General features: G+C 36.0%; 1 protein-coding gene across 1 annotated transcript in view; it reads right to left on the bottom strand.

The window, feature by feature from the left end:
- GDF11 (growth differentiation factor 11) overlaps positions 1–20,420 on the bottom strand; it is a 723,033-nt gene that overhangs the window by 61,663 nt on the left and 640,950 nt on the right. Inside the window, exon 2 of the mRNA XM_053708127.1 lies at positions 4,712–5,085. Coding sequence (XP_053564102.1) covers positions 4,712–5,085 — 374 coding nt within the window. The remainder of the gene's footprint in view (positions 1–4,711; positions 5,086–20,420) is intronic.

Below are 20,420 nucleotides of genomic sequence, written 5' to 3'. Positions count from 1 at the left end.
TTACTATTCCGTTTGAGGACAGTTAATTTTTCAGGTACCCTATGGATAAGAAATGTGAATTATTTCCTTAGAAAAGCCTTGTTTTCTACAAGTGGGTTCCTTGATTGTCAACAGCTTTGACATCACTGTGGTAATTACAGTCTCTTCACTTTCTTGTGAAAATCTAACTGATCTAGTTTCATAAGATTCTGCTGTTGAAGATTTCAAAATCCTTTGCATATTTTAAAGTCAGCAAGTTCCTTATTTGGCAATGCCATTTTTTTATTTTAATGCTAATATACATCTTTTGGGATAGGTTTTGGCAGGAAAGTCCTACAGTCTTAGTAGCTGGTAAATAGGTGCCTGCCTCAACTTTTTCCCACCCATTTACTAGCGGACTTCACAGCTTAGGTGTTAGATCCAATGAGTAATGGGTCATGGGTTCTCACCACTTTATGAAAGAAAACAAAATGTATGCTTACCCAATAAATTCATTTCTTTCATGGTAGTAAGAGTCTACGAGACCCGTCCTCATATATTTATCCAATTGGCGTCAGTTTTAGTATGCACTTCACTTACCCTGCTTTTTCCTTATCTACTTCTCTATTTTTCTCGGCTATACGTTAGACTGGGATTAAAAGCTTATGGAATGTTGGGTTTCTTTGTCTTCTCCTAGTGGCCAGGAGTTGAATCCCAGGAGCAATGGCTCGCGGACTCATACCAGCATGAAAGAAATTAATTTATCAGGTAAAGATACATTATTTTTTTCCCTTCTGTCTGAGAACAACTTGTGTTATAGCCATGTTTCTAAGATGATGATGCTGTCTTGAGATATGTATAAGCAATACGCATTTGAAAATGTAGTAATTTATTTAAAAATGTAGGAGAGTAAACAAAAATCCATTGTTTAGCTATTGATATGATACATATTGGGGCCTATTTATTAACGGTCTTGCGGACCTGATCCGACAGTGTGGATAAGGTCCGCAAGACCTCGCTGAATGTGGAGAGCAATAAGCTCTCCGCATTTAACATTGCACCAGCAGCTCACAAGAGCTGCTGGTGCAACGCCGCCCCCTGCTGACTCGCGGCCAATGGGCTGCCAGCAGGGAGCTGTCAATCAACCCGATCGTACTCGATCGGGTTGATTTCCGGTGATTCCTGTCTGCCAGCTCAGAGCAAGCGGACAGGGTTATGGAGCAGCGGTCTTTAGACCGCTGCTTCATAACTTGTGTTTCTGGCAAGTCTGAAGACTCGCCAGAAACATTGGCCCACAAACTCCGTTCGAAGCTTGATAAATGGGCCCCATTGTCTTACATTTGACAATCAGTATATGGATAAATGTTTAGACTTAACGTTCTAAAACATCACACATTGCATGATGGTGGGTTTAATGTGGAGATAGTTAGTAACATTAACATTTATCATTTTCATGGTTTGAAAATTGTATATTCTGTTTCTACCAAACGTGTTTTAATGATTTCCTATTATATATGGTAAAACTTTGAGGCGAAATAGACATCATGCTAGGGCCTACTGCACCTAGCCCTAGCATTAGTATTTCAAATCAGATGTAGTGCCCCCCCCCCCCCGGTGATTTTGTGGGGTTCCTCACTAAATTTCTAAAATGTAAACAAATGCTGTTTTCTTTTGTTAAACATATAAGGAGGGTGTTTCAAATGCTTTAATGTTTTTTATTTAAATTTTAGAAAACCTACATTGGGATAAAAAAAAAAGCAAGTGAAAACATTGCAGCTCTATACCACCTTAAAATTCATAGAGTGAGCTTGGGCGACCTGTCATGGCCGCCACCCGGAAGTCCCCCCCGGAGAAGTCATTATAATGATCAAAGTGAGTTGCTTCAATCTGAAAACAGAACAGGTCTAGAAAATTTGAGCACAAAAAGTATATCAAGATTTTTATTTATTTTTTTAAATAGCAATCCACTTCAAGTGATGGTAAATCCAAGTATAGAAAAAACACTAGGATTTCCCATCACTCAGCGCCTCCGGCTGCCTACGGCACAGCGCTCCTCTTTAATGAGGTGACGTTTTCACCTCTAAACCAAGAGCTGTGCGTGTCAACTGACATCCTAGCACAGCTAGAGGTGAAAATGTCACCTCATTGGAGAAAAATGCTGTGCCGTGGTTCAAAAATGTACAGTATACTTTACAGGTTACAAATGACATCCTAGTGGAATGGCAGTATAAAAATGCTAATGTGCATAAATAAATGACACACTATAATTTACATTATACAGAACCTTATTTATTTACCATGCTAACAACCAACAAACTATATTAAATCTCTAAAATATAAATACTTAATATGTGAAACACCACCTAAACCCAAAGATGTGTGAGTGTGTGTGTGTGTATATTTATATATTTAGAGAGAAAGAGAGTTAGTGTGTTATATATTCATATATTTATATGCCTTTTTAATTATGTATTTTCCTCAATATATATTTCTATACATTAAAATATAATTTTATATATGAAACATAATTATAAATTATGATATGATAACAGTCAAAATTATGTAACAGTATGTACACGCATATAAACATATATTTTAGACATGTATATGTATGTATATATACAATATAGCGCTTTGCAACCACCTTGTCATATACCATATACCTTTGAACCCTTATAAGTTTTTTTTATATTTATATGATTCATTTTTTAATGTTGTGTCTAGTACAACTTTTTTTTTATCTGACTACCCTTTAAGGTTTTCAGTCTCTCTAACCCAATAAGGGTGGAATGCGATTGTGCTCTATCGCGATTGTGTTTACTTTCAACTTGTAATACACGCTCTATTTCCGTTGCGCAATCAAAGCTTATATCGCTTGCCTGCAACAGTTAGCGTGCCACTTGTAATCTAGCCCTATGTATGGGTGTTAACATTTGTAGATAACAAAATCTACATAAACACTTAAGGCAAGATTACGAGTGGCTCACTAACTGCTGCGTCCAAGCAAAATTTGTTTATTGTAGAGTGGTATTACGAGTTAAAAGTAAACGTATTTTCTTGAGAGAAATTGAATTCAATGTGTGTCAGGATAGCACGACTTCAGAGCTCTGGTTAAATGTTACACTCGACAAAAAAGTTGCAGAAAGCACATCAAAAATACATTTTAAAGTACAGTTACAATCATAACACTATCTAATAAAAATTATTTTTAAAAAAAATTGCATAAAAAAGTTATGTATATGTATGTATGTATACATACATACCTCTGATGAAGCGTGGGAGTACCCATGCGAAACATGTCAGGTGTTTGTCTGCTCATGCCTAAGTGGATGAAATAAACCCTTCAACTTTGATGCAAGATTACCGTGTTTGCAGTGATTTTTTCTTATATTCAGTATATATATATATATATATATAAATATATATATGTATGTATGTGCGTACATATGTATTTATGTATTCATATGTGTATATATGTGTTTACAGACATACATACACATAAGCATACAGTCGTGATATTCTAAGTTTGGCTTATTGCACACTTCGGGTTAGCGTACGAGCAAAAACTTTTTACTTTCAATTTGTAATATGCACACAACCCAACGCACTCAAAAAGTAACTACTGCTACACTCATAATCTAGCCCTTAGCGTCCAAAATACATAATGCTATGCAAACTACTGCTTATAATGCAATAATTTACCCAATCTACAGGGCTGCATGACCATCCTAAATATGTTTAATATTTTGTTTTTAAAATAGAACCATTTTTATTGGGGAAACTTAATATGGGATTTGATGGCACACTGAGACTGGGCACATTTGATAACAGTTTGGATTTTGGAATATTTGCATCTGTAAAATGGAACAGTTTGGAGAGGAGATGGGACCAAGTGTAAACAATAATATCTTATGTCATTTAGACAATATTTACGTATCATTGTACAGCTTATACATGTAACCTAAAGGTAGTTTTATATCATGTTTAATACTATTTCATACATAGTACCATCAGAGAGATAGTAAAGTACTATAATCAGAAAGGTAATATTTGTTGTTTAAAATAAATATAGACTATTATTTGCATTTTAGAACACAAAAACCAAACCAAAGACACAGACAGAGAAGATTGTGATTTACAGGCTGAATACATTTTTTTTTAACAATATTAATTAAAAAGTTTGGATTTCAGAATAACTTTGAGTTTTGGAATTTTGGATTTGGGAATTTGTACCTGTCCTGCTTTTGTTGATTGGTGGCTGTTTCTGGTATCTTACTTTTTTTAGGATGTGTACTAATACAAGTACAACTCTCAATGTGCTAGGACTCTCTGTGACTACTAGTATCAGGGATTTTTGTTAGCAGACGCCTTTGAGTCCTGGTAATTTATTTCATAGTTGGGATGCAAGGACAGCTAGAATATTTAGTTTGATGTAAGCATTAACAAACCTGACATAAGTTATGTGTGTGATTTTCTATGGGTCAAATTCATGACAGAATGTTTTGGAGAGGGAGAGAGAGAAAGAGAGAGAGACATATTTCTTTATACTGAAACATATACCGGTAATTCCAATGTTACTTTAAAGAGTATGTTCTGTCCACATGTCAGTCAATCAGCTCCATTATAATAAAAAGACTGAATCAATATTTTCTACTGAACAGTAATGTATCTTCATAGTAAATATAGATCTATTACTGCTAATGTCCACAGAAAACACAAATACATATGTGTTCGCAATCATACCATCACTCACCAGTCCTTCTGCTCCTGGTCCCAGTGAAGTAACAGCTAGGTCATTGCCATTGGGGTCAAAGGCATTAATTTCAATTCCCCAATTGTTGTGGGGCTGCTTGAACCAGTTCTGAAGCACGTGTTTAAAGTCAATGCTCTGCCAATGACCTGTGCGAGAGTTGAGGTCTATCTTGAAGGAGCGAATACGAATGTGCCTACTCCCCTCATCAGTCACTGGCTTCAGGCGCAAGATCTGCAGGTAAACGGTAGAGGTATGCTGCACTGGTTGCAGGTATACCCACAACTGGGCCTTCACTACCTTTGTGAACATTATCTTTGGGCTGAAGTTAAAGTAGCAGCAGTGAGGGTTCCCATCCAATCTCACCACGGGATCCGCTGCAAGTTGGAGAACAAAAATATGATTTTAATTAGAATTTTGATTAGATCACTAAAATAGTTCAATATCCCTTAAAATAAAATAAAAAGATCTTTTGACAGATAATTATGTAAGGTAAAAATAACACTCACTCTATACCGTTAATGGCACAATAATTTTTTTATATATATATATATATATATATATATATATATATATATATATACACACACACAATATATATATATATATACAGTATATATATATATATATATATATATATATATATATATATATATATATATATATATATAAAACGATTGAGTAGTTTCAACTTAAACAAATTCCACCAAAATAGTATGGCTTGGTGTCACAAGTGTTCTAATTTCAAAGTGGACTACTATGCATTGTTCTAAAAGTTGAAACGGCCCCTAATTTTTTTTTTTGCTTTTATGTCATTTGTTTTAAAAGATTTTAATGTATTTCAACTATCAATTGCCTAGATTTTATTTTTGTGGCTGATAACTATTTGTCTCACATTTCAAAGCAAACAAAAACCAATGAAGTCATTGGAGCTAGACATCAGTAATTTTTTGGGGAATATATATTTCATTTCCAACATGTGATGCCATCTTTGTTGCTTCAATTAACATATAACTAATAAAACCATGGGATTGGTTTGGATTAGAATCCTGGCTGGAAATATTAATGGACATCATTTTTGTTATAGTGATGTGTTCACTCATCTGTGCCTGTTACTCTGTTCTCATATTTTTTTCTGACCCACTACTTCACCACCTTGGGATCTGGCTTTTGTCCATGTCTACCCCAAGTGCAGTCATCTAATTTCCAGCATGGACTGCAAGCGGAAACTCTCCTATTTCCCAGACATTCTTTGTGCAAAAGGACTATGGAAATTAAGCCAATCATTTGAGGGTGATGGACCTCTAAAGGACAAGGAACCATTGATAGATGCCTGTGCTGCCTTGCTTGATTTGGTTACACTCATTTTGCTTTGCTTAGGAGTATAAAAGGAAGGAGATTGTTGATGTTCTGATGCTGGTTGGACTATGCAGGTCAAATCGACTAAATAAGTGGATGTGGGAGAATTGGGTTCCTGGTGTGAGTAAGCAGGGTGTTTGGTGCGGTTTAGGGTCCTGGGTGGCTATGTGTGGGCATTGAACACAGCTGTAGATATGTCTTTTGTATTAACAGATTAGACTGTTTTCTCTTAGCATTCTCAACTCCAACATCATTGATTATATCTGAGTTAATAAGTCCTATATTATTTGTGTATGTTCCATCCCTTATGCTCCTGTGAGTACCTGTAAATTACATGCAGGTGCTAAGGTTGCTGAGAGAGGGTAATTTAATATGCACTGATTGACACTTGCAATATGATGGGATGTTGGGCTATATTCACAACTTATTTAGACATAAGTGAGCCACAAGCTATGTTACAGAGTTTGGTTGCAGATGTCACATAAGGGTTACATTGTTTCTATTTGCTAGTTGACATGAAGAGCAGTAGATGCTAGCAATAAGGTATAACAGGGGTTACTGACACTTTTTTATGTTATATAATCTGATGTAAACCTGTTTATATTATTATTATATTGATTTCTGTGTTTATTTTAGTTATTTATTTTTGATAATTTTTTAAAATGTATTTTTATTAATCTCTCACAACAAAGAAAAAGAAAATTAAACAGTCACTGAGCCTGCAGCTGATAGTTAAGAAGCAGCGCTCATCCTGCTGCTTTCGAACCTTTATGCCGGCTCTTTACTAGCGGATTAAAATCACCCTGCACACCTTCACCCGGGGTGATTGACAGACCCTACTCGTGCGCCATTGGGCTAGCATGAGCAGGGGGTGGCATTGCACAAGCAGACACGATCCCGGTAGACAAGTTCAGGGACACTAACCCTGTCTGTCCGGGCCTTGTTAAATCGGCCCCATAGACTCGAACTCCACTCTTAATATTTCTTTGTTAGTTATGTATCTTAATGAAATATATTAAAAGGACATAATAGTCAAAACTGAAATAAGAATAAATGTATTTCAATACTGACTACAAGCATTTTTGCAGTATATTTCGTTTAGCAAAAATGCTTTTCGTAAAAGCTATTATTATTTAAGCAGCATATGCCGATATGCTCACATGCCCCATGCAATAGCATTCAATCACCACACCTGTCCAAAGAGTGAAATAATTTGTAAATATAGTCTTTGCAGACAAAACAACACTCTGAAGACCGCTGCTCCATAACTTGTCCACCCTGCTCTGAGGCCGCAGACAGAAATCAACCATGAATCTGCAGGGGGCGGCATTGCACCAGCAGTTCACAAGAACTGCTGGTGCAATGATAAATGCTGACAGCGTATGCTGTCGGCATTTATTGATGTGCAGAGGACATGATACGCTACATTGTATCATGTCCAGTCGCACTATGATAAATCTACCCCATGGTCTCTAAACTGGCAAAGTGATCAAATGAGGGTGCATGGGGCATATGCCACTGAATAAAGCTTTTACTAGAAGCATTTTTGCAAATACAAGTATATTGTAAATATGTGTCTATTTAAAACTGAAATGCACGAATGCACATTTCAATTATCATTCAAGCTAATGACTTATGGCTTTATATAGATAAGGTTATGTGTTTGAGTACGCCTAGCCAATTGTTGCTGAAGAAAAGCAATGTTCAAGAGGTTGGATGTGTTAATAAAAAATGAGAGTTAAAGAACCCTTAAAATACTCTGTTAATGGCTTTTACTTTTCAGGTTAACTGAAGCAACCCAATGTTAAGTATTGTCAGGCGCTGCTCCGTGTGGCTGTCAGTAGCGTCATGCTGCCTAGAGGTGTCCTCGCCGGCTACTAAGTGACATCACACAGCCTATTTACTCTCAGGCTTTTGGTTCCTTGGCGTCCGTTTGTTGATTTTCAACTGCTGTGGCTCCTTTACCTCTGCCTGCCTGAACCTGTGAGTAACCTCTGCCTACCTGAACTGCCTAAACCTGTGTTTAACCTCTGCCTGCCTGAACTGCCTAAACCTGAGTAATCTCTGCCAGCATTAACCTCCTAAACCTGTGTTTAACCTCTGCCTGCCTGAACTGCCTAAACCTGAGTAACCTCTGCCTGCATGAACTGCCTAAACCTGAGTAACCTCTGCCTGCCTGAACTGCCTAAACCTGTGTTTAACCTCTGCCTGTCTGAACAGCCTAGACCTGTGTTTAACCTCTGCCTGCCTGAACTGCCTAAACCTGAGTAATCTCTGCCAGCATTAACCTCCTAAACCTGTGTTTAACCTCTGCCTGCCTTAACTGCCTAAACCTGAGTAATCTCTGCCAGCATGAACTGCCTAAACCTGTGTTTAACCTCTGCCTGCCTGAACTGCCTAAACCTGAGTAACCTCTGCCTGCATGAACTGCCTAAACCTGTGTTTAACCTCTGCCTGTCTGAACAGCCTAAACCTGTGAGTAACCTCTGCCTGCTTGAACTGCTTATTTGAGATATCCACTCTGTCTGTGAATAACTACTCTGCCCAACCTGCCTGTTTTAACTATTGGAGAAACTCTTATTACCTGCCAGTTCCTAATCCTGCCTGGACTCTGGCCTCTGCCTGTCTAACCTGCCTGCTATAGTTAGATTGTCTTGTGATTACCGTCTGGTCTATCTGACCCTTATCTACCTGATCAGCCTGTTATCACCAGCTCTTCAGCACGTGAGTTTTTGCTTGTTTACTCATCCTATTACTCCAAGTGTAACAGTTGTCTCTGGGGGTCACGTTCTGGAATATATTCAGTGTGCTAGAGTGTGATATTCACTTCAGGACCGATCTAGAAACTAGCATAGAAAAGTGTTAATAGACTTATTGTAATAGGTTTGAAAACAGCTTATCAGGCCACAGAATGATCAGCTGGACTGGCATCCTGAACAGTATGAAAAAACAAACAAATTGTTTTGTATTTCTACATGGTTCTTAACCCCCCTTTTTGGGATAGAATTCTAGGTCACCGTGCTGCTTGGCATGGGTTACCAAGAGCACATTTTAGTGCTACATAATTTTGTGGCACTATATAAATGATAATAATAGTAATAAATATCTAATTGTTAGGCTAATTGGTTATAGAAAATAAAATGAGGTCACCTATTTTGGAACAGAAACAGTTTTACTTATTTTGACATAAATATTTGTATATACATGTAGCCCTCAGTTTATGCTGGGGTTAGGTTCCAGAAGGAATGGTTGTAAATTGAAACCGTTGTAAATTGAAACCCAGTTTATAATGTAAGTCAATGGGAAGTGAGGGAGTTAGATTCCAGGCCCCTCTCAAAATTGGCATAAGTAACACCGAATACATTATTTTTAAAGCTTTGAAATGAAGACTTTAAATGCTAAACAGCATTATAAACCTAATAAAATAATCACACAACACAGAATATATAATTAAACTAAGTTAAATGAACAAAAACATTTGCTTAACAGCATTATAAACCTAATAAAATAATCACACAACACAGACTTTACTTGCATTTTTCTGGAAACAGTTCTTTCTATGCATTCCAATCTGGACTGATTTATAGACAGGAAGATCTTGTTCCTTTGCAAGCTGCTTGATAGCTCAGGTCTGGTTAAACTGATTAATTTCAGCTTTCTTGGCTTGCATATCTTTGCTGCAACACAAGCGGACAGCTCCACCTACTGGCTATTTTAATTAAAGCACCGCTTCTCAATGCTTTTCAATAGCAGTCACATGACTGAAAAAAAAGGTTGTTATTCTGAAACGGTGCAAATTGAACCGTTGTAAACCGAGGGCCACCTGTAGTTGTATCTCTTTACTGTGAAAAGGGAATGCTCAGTGCAACATAGACCTCCAAGACAATGGTAAAGATCAAATAAAGGTATTACATTTATTGTATTTCAGTATATTTATTATAGTTGAAGAATGATTAACTAACCTAATATGCAAGACTAAGGATCAAATACTCTAAAGGTCAAAAACATAGAATACAATCATCACATTTTAGCAGACCTCAATTCTTTAAAACAGGGGGCTGAACCAAAAGGTCCCAGGGAATGGTGACAGGCCTATGATATAAAAGAAGGACCTTGTAGTTGTAGAACTGATGGACACTTTTAGATAAACTCAACTAAGCAGAGAGCTTCAGAGACTAAGTAAAAAAAATATAGGACCACATAATTTGTTTTGAAGAAATTGCCTGAACCCCTGTTGCTTTTTTTAGTTTGTAAATACTCTTGCAGCACACAACTAATTCGATGTGCCCATTATTTTTCTTACATTAAATTTTCTTATGTTATCTTTGGTTAATTCAGAATGGCTCTGACCCTCACACTCCATTATCTACCTTGTGACTCAGTCAAAGAATAGCCTGTATTGTATGCAAACGTAATAGACACATGCATTATAATATGTCTAAAAAAATAAAGTTCCATGTGCTGTCACTTAATGTGATCTTTATGAATCAATAGAACTCTCACTATTTGTAACAGTACAAAGATTATCATAGAAAAATTAACCTGCAAGAATACAATTGGGGCAGGAAAACAACTGTAATTGTGCTTTGTAAAACCAGTCTTCCTTAGAAGGGATTAACTAACATATTTTTTTTTTATATAAAACTGAGAAATCATGTTCAAGACAGGCCAAACGGTTACTTTACATAGCAGCTATGTTGAACACTCAGCCTTGCATGCTCATGAGGTACCCACTGCTCTAGTGCAATAAGCTGTAATCTTAAAAGGATGGTATTTTTGAACAACACATTTGCTGAATAGTCATTATTATCCATTAGACTATAGTAGCTTTTGAAGCTTTTTCACCCTTTCTCAGGAAAGAGAAGAGATCAAACAATGCATCTAATTTACAGAAAGATTATGTAATGCTTACAATGGAAGGATTAAAAGCTTTCTTACTATTTTTAGAGTTTTGACAGAAAGAAGAAATAAAAACTACCTGATTAATATTCCTATTGATTGCTGTTTGAGGTAGAAATGCTATAGTAAAAGGGAAAGGGACTTTGAGGACAGAGCACTAAGCTCTAAACCCCCTCATAGAAATGACAGCCATAAATAGATCTACCTCCCTACGCCAGCTATTTTATTATAATTAACAGATGTGTTTTAAGGGGGGGGTCACTTAAGAAAAGAGATTACTATATTCAGTTGCTTAGACTTTTCTCTGCCTTGATTAAAATGATGGTATAGAGCCAGTTTCTGATGAAAAAGAAAAGAGTTGTCCAAAATCTTGGGCTCGATCACAAATGTGGATGTTTAAGTGAACTCCTAGACAGACTCACATAGAAACGATCTAAAGGCCTTAACTGATTTCCTTGTGACATTAGTTAAAATTTGGAGGGCTGGTAGAAAGGCAATTACCATTGATATAAATGGGGAATGTTCAAGGTTAGGGTTATAGTGTTGTAGTACATTGATAACCTGTGAAGTATTAGTTTGGGTCTGAAACTCCCTGGTGACTGGTCATAGCCATTAGAAGTCACTATTACTTAGTGACCTGCATAAGGTGGGCTATCACTAAATAATATCAGTGTGAGTATGATCAAGTTGTTGGCTGAGTAAGCAGCTTGTCATGTCTGGAAAAGACAGAACGGTTTGGGTGTCATCAGCATAAAGGTCGTACTGGAAGTCAAATGAACTTACTCTAAGAGAGATGTAAATGTAGACTGAGCCTTGGGATTAGAGGTTGTGTGGCTGGATAGGTAGGATAAAGGGTGTATCTTGGTTTACCAAAAGAGTCATGAGTTTGGCTCTTTGCATTTAGAGTAAGTAAGTTACCTTTGTTAATGCTGTTGTTGTGTTTTGATAGGAAGTATAATTATGTGAGGAACAATTGTTTTGAGTGTTTAGGGAGGAAGTATAATTGGTAAGAGTCAAGTAAACAATTGGAAAAAAAGTGTGAAAGGCAATTTTAGTCTTTCCCATAGTTTGGAGGCAATTTGTAATAAGGACTCCTTCTTTAGTATGGGTGCACTTGCTTGAAAAGTTTAAAAGATGAGTTAGGTTTAAGATAAGAGTAGAATAAAGAAATGAATGCACATGGCCTACATAGATATCGACAGAGGCTCATATGCATGCTCAGTTATTACAAAAACAATCATAAATTTTAAGAGAAACATTGTTTGCAAATCCAGCTACGTTATAAAAATCATTTTAATCAAATATAAAAAAATCACTACTATGCATTTCAAAAAGAACTAATTTGAGTATGTAATAATTAAACAGCTAACATTACATATTGTGATTTTTTTTTTTAAATAAATAACGAGTTCCAGTTGAAGAAATTATCTTAATAGTTGCTCATCATTTGTCCAATAAGTTTTGTTTATCTCCGATTGTAAATGATTTATCAGTTTAACCCTTTAATTATTATCAGAAAATGTATCTTGATAAGGGCTAGTTTATGAGTTGCGGATGTTTGTGCGCATTTAAACTAGTCTGCCTCTTACAAGTTGAAAGTAAACGAGTTCACTCAAGCACAATTAAATTTAACACACGTCGGGATATCACAACTTCAGAGCTCTGGTTAACTGTAACGCATGACAAAAAAGTTGCACAAAACACATAAAAATATTTAAAAGTACAGTTACACTCATAATCACACTGTCTGTTAAAAATTATTTTAAAAAAAAGTTTATAAAAAAATTAAAAAGGCACAAAGATATGAGGGCTCAGGTGAAAAAAAAGGCATGCAAAGGGCTTTAACCTATATATACATGTCTAAATATATATATGTGTGTATATATATATATATATATATATATATGTGTGTGTGTGTGTATACATATGTATTTATGTATTAAATATTTCACATTTCAATGTTCTTTACATAGAAGAATATATTCTAAGTATTTTTAAATAGATGTTCCTATATATATATTTTACCAAAAAAATCTGATCTATATACAGTATATATATAGAAATATGTATTTAAGAATAGCTAAAACATATCCTGCTATGTGAAGAACACTGGAAAGGGAAATATTAATATTTCATGTCAGGTTAGCGCTCTTGAGTAAACGCGACCGGGTAAGGTTGTTAGGTTGTTTTTTTCCACTTTTTCACGCTCCATTGAAGTCAACGGGGGAATATGTTAACGTGGTCGCCATATTCGCAGTTAGGCTTTTTGAAAGCATCATGTTAGCATGTGAGTGAATACTTTTTACTTTCAACTTGTCATATGTGCGCTACCCGACCCACGCAAAAAGATCTAGCCCTAAATGTGATAACATATCCCAAAGACAAAGTGTTGCTATCTAATGTCTTACAAAGTGTAAAAACTACTACATAAGAATAAATAAACTCTTAGGGCTAGATTACAAGTGGAGGGCTAGAGGTAAACTTTTTGCGCGTGTCACTCATATTGCTGGATTGAAAGTAAAACTTTATCGCTCACAAAAAGCTGTTTAGAATATTGCACGCACGATAACCTAGTCCCCTATATTCTCAAGTGCGCTAACATAGAAGAATATGTTCTATTTATTAATAAATACATATTTCTACATATATCTGATGGTAATTTGGTAAATATATATCTATACCTATATATCAATATATAGGTATATATATATATATATATATATATATATATATATATATATATATATATATATATATATATATGAATATCTAATTAGAAATACATTGAACATATTTCCCTATGTGCAGAACATTGGAATGTGAAATATTTACAGTAAATACATAAAAATGAATTAAATATGAATATTGCATAAATATGATTTGACATGTTTTCATCTACTTGACAGCAAAGGGCTCCAATGCACACACACACACACACACATATATATATATATATATATATATATATATATATATATATATATGTATATATACTGTATGCCTGTAAATACATATATACAGATATAAATACATATGTATACATATACAGACACACACATATATATATATATATATATATATATGTGTTTATATGTATATATACTGTATGCCTGTAAATACATATATACAGATATAAATACATATGTATACATATACAGACACACATATATATATATATACATTTACATATTTAGACATATATATGTATGTATCTCATGTTAAAGCCCTTGCAGCCCTTTATTTTTCTAACACCTGAGATCTCATATCTTTGAACATTTATAGCTTTTGTGTGCAATATTTTTTTTAAATAATTTTTATTAGATATGTTATTATGAGTTTAACTGAACTTTGTAATGTATTTTGATGTGTTTTGTGACCCTTTTTTCTTTTGCGAAACAGTTAACCAAAGCTCTGAGGTTGCGTTGATTATTCATCATAATGAATCACAATTTAACTTGAGAAAATCCGATATCACTAACACACAAATGATATCGATACACTCGTAATCTGGCTCTTAATGGGTAGCACATAAAGGACATCTAGTAGAAACTCCATATATATACTGTATATAGCTGTAAAACACTGCTGCACGGTATGGTTTTTTTCTTACTTGCCTACCTCTTTTCTCTAAATATCTCTCTACTTTTGTATCTTATCTGGTTATCTTTTCTTTCAAATCCTGCACTCGTGTTTCTCCTCTCTTTCTCCTCTTTCTTTTCATCACAGAGATCTCACTGGCACTGGTCCTTCAAGAGACAGCCCCAAGGGACAGCTGTTTCTAATAAAGTTTCTGGTGCATCAGGGCCATTTCTCCCTGGTGAGTAATGAACACTAGGGAACTGAGCCAGAATTCCTCTAGTATAGAGCCAAGAGAAACAATCATTTCAGCAAAGCCCACAGAACCGTAGACAAGAGGAAAGGGCAAGAGAAGGAGGGGGAAGAAATAGAGAGTAAGAATGAAGGATCATTAAAGAGAAGGAAAGATAGATAGAAGATAATGAGAAAGAGGAAGCAAATAGAGATGGATGAAAGAAAAAGCAAACGTGAGATATAAAACAAAAGGTGCACAAAACAAAATGGCTGCACAGATAGGTTAGAACAAAAATATCAAATGTAGGAAAGAAAAAGATAATGATATATCTTTAAAGGTGCAATTCATGTGATTGAGAAACACTATCATTCTATTTTATAATACAAAAGTAAATAAAAAATGAGAATCTCCATATCACATGTATCTTCATTTATTATACTTTTATCACCATAAATACTTAATTTCCCCTTAGTATAAAGGGAGGGACCGCATATTACATTACTAAAATTCAGTGCACTAAAGAAAAAGAAAAGTAAGGGGTAAATGAAGTGGGTCACAGTTATGGTTACTTGTGCTAGGGGGTGCTAGAGGGTTATTAGGGATGACATTGTTAGCGATAATTAGCTAGGGAAACTGGTTAACCATTCAGGGTAGTTGGAGAAAGTTGTGGTTGGGGATATTTGCGCTCAAGAGGATTGGAACAACCATTTAGGAGTAACTGTAAGGGGGAACAGGGATATATGGCCTGGGTTTATAGGATAATTTCATAATTGTGTCATAACGGCTCCGATAGAAGGTAATTGTACTTAATTTCTCTCTCCATGATAGGCCAACCTCACCCCCACACACACACTGCATACTTACAGATGTTTAAAAGAAAATATATATATATATATATATATATATATATATATATATATATATATATATATACTGTATATTATTTATTTTTGTTTAGCTACTACTAAATTCTAGAACAATGACTAGCTGAAGCCAATGACTGACTGATTTGCCTGTATTGTTTTGTGGGGACGGTACTGGAGCGTGCTGGGTGAGCAATATATCAAAATGGTTAAAGGGCATTATAGTAAAGAAATGGCATGCTCTATTTCATTTGCACATGTCAATTTAAAATAAGTAACCCTATAATGCTATGTGTTGAACAAATGCAAAGAAGCAGAAAGTGACAATGACCCAGTCAGCAGCCCTTGTTACACAGCTGGGTGATGTGACTAATGCTGCTGTTTGGTAATAGCAGTACTCTGCGGCTGCCTAGCGGTACTTTAACTATATGTGAAACATACAATTACAGGGTTTTAAATTACATGCTCTAACAAATTAGAGCATGTCATTTTTTTCCCCATTTTATTTTAAACTATAATGGTCCTTTAAATACACTGGGCAGGAAGTGGTTAATCTAACAATAACCTGTTCAGATGAAATAAAAAAGATGATTATTTTTTTAATTAATATGTTGTTTAAAAAAAAAAAAAAATAGACACAAACACTGAACTGACCTTTGTTTGTTGAATCCAGGATTACAGCATTCTAAACAGCAGGACAGAGTTTCAGCTCTGCCAAGATGTAGGAGTCAATGGGCAGGCATTGAAGAACAGACAAAAAGGAAAAAGAACATGTGCGCTGGATAATGAAGCCAAGTCATTACAGTGATATTCATTAGTGAATGCTGCCAGATCCACTGCACGAGGGGTAGGAATATATTGCACTCAAGCTTTTAGAAACTTTATTACTGGGGGGGGGGGGGGGGGGTGAAAGCAGAGGGGATGTAAAACCTGTATATTGTTCTCTGTATCAACAAAATGTGATGGCTTTGCATGTTTGTATAAAGTGCAAAACAAAAGCAAGACCCAGAAGCTATTTACATTGGGAGCTTGGAGCTCCTGTAAAACTGTTACTTAAGACGTGCACCTAGACTAACTAGCTGTAAGTACACTTAGTAATACACTTAGTAATACTATACTAAATGTGCGCTGGTGTTACAAGTTAGCCACAATGCGAACGCGACCTCGCGTTCACATTGCAGGGAAGCTTTGCACTCATGAGCGTGAGCTTCCAAAGGCTACAGGAGCCTCGTTCTCATGCTGTGAAACACGGCATGAGAACCTAGCGCAACAAAGGTGGGATATGACAGGGTTAATTTGAAGAAGTGGGTTGCAGACTATTTTACTTTTTTCATTTTCAGTAAGACAATATGTGAGGATCAGCAGAGTGGGTGATGCCCTCATTATATATCATATCAAGTTGGTTTTCAATCATATAGGAAATATTACCCAATTATGGGCTAGATTACAAGTGGAGGGATAATTTATCGCAAATTTACGGGTTCACGATAAATAACCAGCCATTACAAGTATCTGGTTATTGCTACCATGAGCTCGCGGGTTTGTTACTGGCTTTTTGACAGCTGTACTTGGCACTTCTGTTTAGCTCACATAATAGAGAGCAGAAGTGTTACTTCTTTTGTAAAGTTTAAAGGTTACATAACAAATATAAGCTCCAAGATTGCACGCGCCCAGTGTGAAGATGTAAAGCTTCACTAACTGATACTTGTAAACAGTTAAAATAGGAAAATTACTTTGAATACAGCTGCAGGCACAAGAGTTAAAACAATAGCATGGTTAGCAGTTACCATTGTATTGTAGTTGTACCCAGCAGTTTCATGTCCCTTTAGCAGTGGGTAGTATAGGATCTAGTCCTTAGTTTTTGTCTCAATGTTAGACTCAGTTTCTCTTATTGTTTTATAAGAATGGTAGTGGAGCAAGCCAAACTACTCAAATTAAATAAAGTGACCGCAGAGCCATTAAGCGTGGAGATCCTCTTTGTACGATCACAACCGCACACTGAGGATTGAATTCAAGGTACGCATTTAAATATGGCGTACCTTGCATTACTATTGGCTGATTTGAATCTTCAAATTCAAATCAGCCAATAGGATGAGAGCTACTGAAATCCTATTGACTGATTTGAACAGGCAATAGGATTTCAGTAGCTCTCATCCTATTGGCTGATTTTAATTTGAAGAATCAAATCAGCCAATAGGAATGCAAGGTACCCTATATTTAAACATGTACCTTGAATTCAATCCTCAGTGTGCGGCGGTGATCGTAAAGAGGATCTCCACGCTCGATGGCTCCACGGTCGCCAGTCTTCTGTTCCGCGCTCATCTCCGCATCGGCTTGGTCCTGGATGAAGATAGAAGACGTCGCTACAATGGAAGAAGACGTCACAGCTTGGAAGAGGACCTTCTCCGTCGGACTTCAGGAACGGTGAGTACCTATTTGGGGGTTAGAGTTAGGATTTTTTTTTATTTTTTAGGGGCAATGGATAGTTTAGGATTTTTTAGTGTTAGTATTTTTTGGGGGGGTTTTGGGTGGGGGGTTTTACTGTTAGAGGGGGACTTAGTATTTTTTAAGGTAGAAAAAGGCCTTGCAGAGGCCGAAACGCGTTGACATTGGGTACGCACATTTCCAATAATTATACTTTCATTTGTACGTTCTACACTATGTTGTTTTAATTTTTTATAGGACATTCAACATTTATTTCAACTTTAAAAGACACTGAACACTACTAGGATCACACTTGGAGGATTCTTTACCATCACTTTTTATAATCAACACTGTTTTTAAATTTTTCTCAATTTTTCTTCATTTTTCTTAATTTTTATATATTTTTTCATATATATTTTTTATATTTTTTCATTCTTTAATTTTTCACATCCACCTTTATTATATATTTTTTGGATTTGTTATATATTTTTTTGGATTTGCTTCACATTTTTTCACTTCAACACACCAGTTTATTGTTGCACCAGCATCTATAATTTAGCACCCTTCTCTGGATTTAGGAATTGCAATTATTGAAGTTTGGATATTCACATTTTGGACACTAATCCTGCTGGACATTCCGTTTATTGGACATCATTTGGAGAGACTATTTTTATAACATTTTTTTATAACATTATGGATCCTATATGTATTTAATCATTCACACCTAATTTTCAACTGTATTTTTAAACTGTATTTTTAACTACATACATTTGTTTTTGGGAATTCCCATTGTTTATATATATGTACAATCATTGTTTAATTGCATTCTATTATTTGTTGTATTAAATCAAATATATTTAATAGATATCACTAGAACCATTGTTTATACATTTTTAGTGGTCTTAGGATCTCCTCATATTTGATCAGAGTTTATGGTTCGTCTATAACCCCAGCCTTTTTTAGGCGCTTTATACCTCTACTCAATTTTCATATTTCTCTTTTGGGCCGACTAGGAGGCCTTTGTATAAAGCTAGGGGGCACTCCCGTAGCGCTTAGTCTAACCCTTGATATTTAGTGATGTGGGAGGCCAGAGGTTTAGGGGTTAATAACTTTAGTATAGTGGCGGCAGCGACATTGGGGGCGGCAGATTAGGGGTTAATAAATTTATGTTGGTGGCGGCGACGGTGGGGGCGGCAGATTAGCGGTTAATAAGTGTTGGTTGGTGGCGGCGACTTTGGGGGCGGCAGATTAGGGGTTAATAAGTGTAATGTACGTGTCGGCGATGTCGGGGGCGGCAGATTAGGGGTGTTTAGACTCGGGTTTATGTTAGGTTGCTAGGTTTAAACATACATTTTTTCCCCATAGACATCTATGGGGCAACGTTACGGAGCTTTACACTCCGCGATTGCAGGTGTTAGGCTTTTTTTTAGCCAGCTCTCCCCATTGATGTCTATGGGGAAATCGTGCATGAGCATGTCAAAACACTGCTTGTATTTGGGTGCGGTATGGAGCTCAACGCAACCATATCGCCCGCACAAGCCATTTTTTTGCAAATCTGTAATAGAATCGCTATTAAAGGTGAGCGGTGGAAATAACTTGCAAGTTATTAGCGAGCCAGCCATAACGCAAAACTCATAATCTGGCTGTATATTAGATCTCCTTTCAAAAATGCCAACATTTAAAACTAACTTTGCGGGGGTTAAACACATAGATTTGCATGATCAATAATGATAAAGTTACATGCTCTAAAAAGTATGATTCTCCCCCCACCCTATAATAGCCCTTTGAAGCACTCTTGTAATACCTTTAAAATGTCCATAACACTCCTGACTTATTTTTTATATATCACATCACAAAATGAAAGGCATAAAAGTGAAAATGTGTGCAAACCCATGTATATAAACACACAGTATATATGCATGTACATATTCATTGGATAGAAGAAAGGAAATAGCCAGCTATGGCTTATTCTGTGTGATGCAAATGGGGTGATTTGGCAAATGGTTAAGGTTAGTTGAAAGCTGTTTAAGTAGTGGCAGGTGAATGCATGAGAAATGGCTGGCACCTCTGTGCATCTCAGAAAAAGCAATAAAAAACAGAATTTATGTTTACCTGATAAATTACTTTCTCCAACGGTGTGTCCGGTCCACGGCGTCATCCTTACTTGTGGGATATTCTCCTCCCCAACAGGAAATGGCAAAGAGCCCAGCAAAGCTGGTCACATGATCCCTCCTAGGCTCCGCCTACCCCAGTCATTCGACCGACGTTAAGGAGGAATATTTGCATAGGAGAAACCATATGTTACCGTGGTGACTGTAGTTAAAGAAAATAAATTATCAGACCTGATTAAAAAAAC

The sequence above is a fragment of the Bombina bombina genome, chromosome 3 (genome assembly GCF_027579735.1).
Source record: "Bombina bombina isolate aBomBom1 chromosome 3, aBomBom1.pri, whole genome shotgun sequence".
Lineage (NCBI taxonomy): Eukaryota > Metazoa > Chordata > Amphibia > Anura > Bombinatoridae > Bombina > Bombina bombina.
This window is presented reverse-complemented; position numbering and strand designations above follow the sequence as displayed.